General features: G+C 38.3%; 1 protein-coding gene across 1 annotated transcript; it reads right to left on the bottom strand.

Annotated features, from left to right (window-relative positions):
- Positions 1–30: 30 nt before the first annotated feature.
- LOC130612847 (metabotropic glutamate receptor 3-like) lies at positions 31–3,000 on the bottom strand. The gene has a single exon (XM_057434191.1). The coding sequence runs from the start codon at positions 2,998–3,000 to the stop codon at positions 31–33; it is 2,970 nt and encodes a 989-aa protein (XP_057290174.1).
- Positions 3,001–6,653: the final 3,653 nt, after the last annotated feature.

Raw genomic sequence — 6,653 nt, forward strand, 5'->3', positions numbered from 1 at the left:
AAAAAATTAAAATTTTACGAAAAAAAAATTTTAAATGGTAATTTCTTCAGACCTAATTGCGGTGATGGTTGCTGTATATTTTGGATTATGAATATCTTTTAAAGTGGACTTGTTTGGCGGGCTCTGCTTATTGTGGCCGTTTTCAATAATATCTTGGTCGAGTGTTTCAGCACTCGCAGTATTATCTTCAGGGCAAGGTAAATTGTCTTTGTCTTCCTCTTTGATACGGTGTTGTTGCACCTCAACATAACATTTGGTTGGAATTTTTAAATCTTCAGAAGTATCTATCGTAGATGGTCTACTATCTGAAGGTATGGTTACTATTGAGTTCGAATGTACTATTTTAGATTTGGAGCTTTCTGCAGTTGTTGATTTTGTTACTTGTGTAACTGCAGGAGTTATCTTTCTTTTATTGTTTTCCTCCTTTTTTCCTCTCTTACCAGTTACTGGTTTCACTGGATAGGTGTTGATTCCATGTCGACTTCTCATAACAGCTACGTAAACATTTGGGAATACCAAGCATGCCATGAAGGTGAAGCCAAAAATGTTCATTGTGAAAGCCATGACAAGAGCTTTGTAAACGCCAACCACAAATTTGAATGTAGGCAAAAAGGCTACAATTATGATGCAAAAAGCGACGCAAGAAAAATTTAGGAACTTGGGCTCGTAAAACGAATGCTCCAAACGGCGTTCTCGAAATGCATAAAAAACGGCAACAATCAGAACTATACATGGTATGAACGACGAAATCAATTTTGCTGCAGTGAATGTGACGTCACACTGTGTCCATATTTGATGGATATCTTCCTGTCGGAATTCTGCAACGTAACTTTCATCAATATACACCCAAGCAATAATCGAAGCTGTTTCCAGAAGCATCACCATTAATATAAACATAAGTTGAGCTACGGCGAGGTTACCTTTAAATGTTTTATTGGCGTGTTCACGCAAGTATTCTGTCATTGTTTTTGATTTGGTCAACAAAAGGGCAGGATACATCATAAGTAAAACAAAAAAGAAAGAATTTCGGACCGTACACAATGATACTGTAGGCTCCAAAAAGTGTAGTAAACCAAACACAAATGTCAGCAATAAAAGTAAACATGAAAACAAGGTAAGGTGAGATGTTGGTTCGCTAGGGTTGATAAGATGTCGATATTTAAACAAAAGAATACACTTGATGATAGTAACGATCAATCCAACACCACTAGTAACTGTGATTGACATTCCAGCTGGATCTGTTAGACTAAGCCATAACACTGGCGTTTTAATGCAACCCGTGTTTTCTTTATTTGCATGATAATATGAACCACATGGTTCACAACGTTCTGACATTGGATAAGCTGTGTAGTTGTTTCCAGCGCAGGAAGAACATTTCCAGCAACATCCTATTCGTGTTTCAATAAACTTTCCAGGTTGACATTCATCGCTGCAACGAGAATTTGGGATGGTTTGGTTCTCAGTTGCGTTAAACCAGCGTGGCCATGCGATTTTAGTTTCATCTAGTTCTAACGCGGTTTTACGACCTTGATCCTCGTTCCAGGTGCCAACAGTCACGTATTCGTACCTAACATTTATAACTCGCATATTCTCGATAGTGTAGTGGGGAAACTGTAAATCACCGACCTCGTCAAAAGATATCTTCTGATTTTTAAAATTTACAAACGAAACATTGAATAGTTCTTCGGTGATCCATTTCGGTTCAAAATGTTCCACAACACAATCAGCTTTTTCTGCACATGTCGTATTTAAAATATTTTTTATGGCATGTGCTATCGCAAAGATGGCGTCATTATCTGTGGTACCTTGTGGCAGCAGGTTCAAACTGTCAACAATATCTTGTATAGGAACGCTGCAGTTAGTTCCAAATAATTTTTCTTCACGAAGTGTTACAGGCTTGCAGTTAAATTCATGTTTTACATAAGTTTGAAGCCAAATGTTGCACTTCCAGCCGGTTTTAATTTCTTCTTTCACATAACTAGGCATATCATTTGGATAGAGTTTTAATGACACCGTCAATAAGCCTTCCATCTGACTTTGAAGTGATATTGGTATCGTAAGAGCAGATGGATTCCAAGTTTCGCTTGAAATCCAGACGCGATGTAAATCTTGTCTTTCAGCTTCTTCTAATATGTATCGACCTTGGCTGTTTGGGAAACAAAACAGCACAATAGCTTTAGCTCGCGGAGTATCTTTTATTTTTGCCACAACTTCTGTAATTCGAGCTTCGAGACGATTCGAATGAAATGGTAGGTACTCGACATAAGAAATGCATATATTTCGAGCAAGAGCTTCTTTCTGCAAATCAATCACACCAAATTTACCGTAGTCGTCGTCGGATCCTATAGCAAAAATATAATTCCATTGAAATCTCTCGAGAATATCAACCATGACCTTTACTTGATATGTATCAGATGGTATGGTACGAAAAAACGACTTGTACAAATTCTTTTGGCTCAGCAATCGACTCGAAGCTCCAGGGCTAATAAGAGGCGTGTTGTATACAGACAGTAAACTGGCTAGTGGTATCGTCAGGAAACTAAACTGTGCTCCAATCACTGCTGATGGCCTTTTGAATTGTGATGTTCCAGTCTCATTTGCTTTTGGGCATGCTAAAAAATCAGCGCGGCATATTGGTTGTTTTTGATATGGCGACACAAGTTCAATACCACGGGCCATTGTAGAGGGTATGTTGAGACATATATCATCAATTTGTATGCCAAGCTTCACCCACTTGTTGAAATTTCTGTTTTTATTTACTTGGTCTGTAGCATGTTTAAATGAAAAATAACTCTTCATACCGTCCTTGGTTACCTTGGTGCAATTACTCTCCTTCTCTGTCAATGACAATAACAATTGTACTGTATAGTTACCCTCTATTGTAGTGCTTATTCTCTTTTGGCCATCTGATTCTTTTATATGTGTTCTTATACCGTCTGTACTGCAGTCCGTTGAAATTTTACTGCATAAAACCAGAAAGATGATTATGCTTGTGAACATTTTGAACTAAAAAAAACATAACAGACACGAAATTAAAAAAAATGATTAAAAACGATTTAACTACGTTTCTTGGGAGGAACTCAACAAAAAAAATTAAATACTTGATTTCTGCAATTCTTCTTCTTTCTTTAAAATTTACGTCAAAAATTTTCCTCCTTAAACATTTGTTTCTTTCTAACTAAAACATTTTCTCTACAAACATAGCAGTGCGCCAACAAAAGGTCAATCTTCCTACATAACTAAAAGAAGTAACAAAAGAATTTAAAAACAGTAATTAAGTCTTGGCCGGTAGTAATTAATATATAATTATATTATATAATTATTCTTCCTCAAACTAAAAACAACAAGACTATGACTTCAATTGTTCCTCTTACTTCAAAATCGTCAATTTGTAATTCGTATTGACAAACAATCTATTCTTTAGAACGGAGAGAAGAAAACGTGCTTTCCGATACTAGTTACTGCTTGTTCTATTGGCTTAAGATGCGCATAAACTTGACTGCTTCAACACACCATTGAAAAGATTTTTCAAAACCATAAGGCTCATTATTTTTTTAGACAGAATTTAATGCGGCTAGATTAATTTTCGTGGTAAAGATTCTGGTAATTCACTTAAAATATTATTTATGTTTGCTGATGGTAATTTGGAGTAGACTTTTCGACCTTGATCATAAGAGACCTGCTTGCTCAGGAAAAGATCCTATTTTAATGTTTCCAACAAATGAAAAGATATAATTGTAGAGTTAACAAGACGTGTCATATCGTGATTTTATTGTCCGCAAATAAAAACGACGCATTTAAAGAATTCAGGTAAGTAATAAACAACCATTGATCACATTTTCGACAGCACGCACTAAATTTAATCTTTAGAACAAACATGACATATGAACACTGGACATGCCCGATGCTGAGTGTTAAGCTTTGGGGAGACGATGCGATTTTTTCATCCGTATGCAATGCGATTTTGTTGCATTGCAAGGTCAAAAAGTCGCTCTTGTCTCGCCATCTGTGCAACAATTTATATGCAACAAAGTTATCACTTTCTTCACTCACAAACTCAATATGGCTGTGCAAAGAGCAGCTGTCATAGCGTTGTTACTTGACGAGGAAGATGAGGAAGAAAAAAGAAGAAATAGAATATGGACTCGACCATGGATCGTTAAAAGACAACGATTTGGTGCGTTTCATACTCTATTCATACTCTCGACTTAAAGCTAGATAATATAGCCTTCAAGAACTATCTGAGGCTGGATAGAACACAATTTGAATTGTTGTTACAAAAGGTCTACAAACATATCATTAAACAGGATACAAATAGTTGAGTGCATAAAAAAGGAAGAAAAGTCTTACATTGCGTTATCTTGCTAGTGGAGAATCAATTCGTTAGAGATAGAGAGATGTTCTTTCTGGCACAATTGCATGCGCGTACAACAGTGACGTCACAGCAACCCTCAGCAAATCACAACAATCCCCTAATAGTCACCGCACCCATAGTGATCCACATCATTCAAGGACCTATTATTCACTACAGATGACGTCATCAATGTAGAATAAGAGGTCCAATATTTTCTAGCACAATTCCCTAAAAATTAACGCGCACATAAGGGAAATTCCCTAATGATATTCATCAAAAATCAACGCATGCGCTGTAACATCTAGTTGGGCAGAATGAAATCTTCGGACTTTGTTGAAGGTATATAATAAAGATGAGTTGGTTTCACAGTATTCCGGACCATGCCAAGACGCAGGACATGTGTAACAAAGTTGTTGAAAATAATCCCCATCTATTCGAATATGTCCCGGACCCGTTCAAGACGCAAGACATGTGGAGCAGGGCCGTTGAAAAGTATCCCTACCTATTCAAATATGTCCCCAAAAGGTTCAGGAAGCGAGACATGCGCAACAACATGTGTCCAATATGTAGCTTCGGACCTTGTTAGAATGTATATAAAATGGTACTCTGTTACTGGTGCTCTGTAGAATTGTGCGATGATAACATAAGCGTGCCCCATGAGATACAACCTTCCACAGGTGAGTACAAAACATACAGCGAAATCAGGCTTTATTCATGTGATGGAAAACATGGCTGCCCATATGAGGGATGGTGGTGAGTACATATACGAGGACTACCTTTGTGGGGATGCATGCTGCCTGGTCTACGTGGAAGAGCGAAAGTTGCATGACAGCGCGTACGAAATGTCGGTGTGGTTGCTGAAAAGGTGCTATAAGGGAGGGCCTGCACTAGATTGGAAAAGCCTCGAAAAATTTGGAGGTGACTTGACGCAAGAGGAATTTTTGGGGTTGGTTTGAAATATCTTACAACGTGGTTGTAAGATATAATAAAATGTGCGTCAACTGTCAATCAAAATTTAATATTTTCGGAACCGCAACGTTGATTGCATTTATGGCCGGCGTAGGTATATACTTTCCTCTTATGGCTCTGGCATTAGTACAAGAATCAGAGAAGGAGGGGTCCAATGAACGGAGGATTAAAGACCTGGAGGATCGTCTTGATGTCTTAATAAATGAATCAACATGTACCTGCGGGCGTAGGTTCGTGGTAAGTGGTAAAATGTTATGCTGGTACTGCTACCATAAACATATCACATATAATGGGGACGGCTGTGCATGTACGATGACATGCAATTTTTTGAAGTCGTCCGAAATATACAATAAGGAAGATGCTAAAATTTGAGAACGAGCTCGTCAATCCGAAACTATTCTACAGTTTTGCTTCCACGTTTACAGATATTAATGATATCAATGTAGAATACCTGACAGTTTTAGAAGCCAGGCCTGCTAACGGAGGTAAGGACAAACGGTATATACTAGGATACCATGCACAAGATCTCTTTGCTGCCCTGATGGTGAAAACACCGAAAATCTGGTCCGCACATGGGGTGACACGGTACAACGCCAATGCAGTACCAGCAATGAGCCTCGATTTTGAGGAATACTCCGATTGGGTTAAGAAGTACCGCCGGGTATAGCAAAAGATCAAGGAGTTGATTTCCGACCAACTGACGACAGAGCCTGTAAAAAAGACCGTTATGTGAATGCTAAACTCCAATATTACAAGGACACGATCACGACCAAATTCCAGGGTATGCCGATACCCTACGATGAGCCCTGCCAGGTCAGTGCCATCCTAGCTATTTCATCGGTATATGTACAAGGTAAAAATCACTATCTCCAGGTACATATCACAGAATGTCGATACAAGGACTTGGTTGCTAAGCGAGGACTAGAAAACCATATATTTTATGGACCTTTTGGGTCCATAGAATATATATATAAAAGTAAGGCCTATATTCAGGTGGAGACTCTACATAGTGCTTGCATACTGTACAGATTGAAGGTTTTTTTTAAATTTCGTCCTTGCCTTCTTTTCTGCCCTTGGCAACCAGCTGAGCTCTCTCCTGTTGATTGATGGCATTTACGGTCCTATTAAACCTCTGCCTCATTTATTCCTTCAACAGCATATACCTTTCCTTTTCCCTACTGATAAGGCTATACTCGTGGTCACTGATAACGCTGTTTTCCATTGCCTTGCTGATCAGATTTACAATCGAGTTTAGTTTCGCCTCCGCGAGTAGCCTATCATGTTTTTTGGACTTAACACGCAACCGTTTAAAGGCTTATTATTCGTCAAG

The sequence above is a fragment of the Hydractinia symbiolongicarpus genome, chromosome 10 (genome assembly GCF_029227915.1).
Source record: "Hydractinia symbiolongicarpus strain clone_291-10 chromosome 10, HSymV2.1, whole genome shotgun sequence".
Taxonomy (NCBI): Eukaryota; Metazoa; Cnidaria; class Hydrozoa; order Anthoathecata; family Hydractiniidae; genus Hydractinia; species Hydractinia symbiolongicarpus.

Excerpts from the sequence above, each read along its gene's own strand:
- LOC130612847 (XM_057434191.1), bottom strand. The coding sequence starts at position 3,000 with ATGTTCACAAGCATAATCATCTTTCTGGTTTTATGCAGTAAAATTTCA.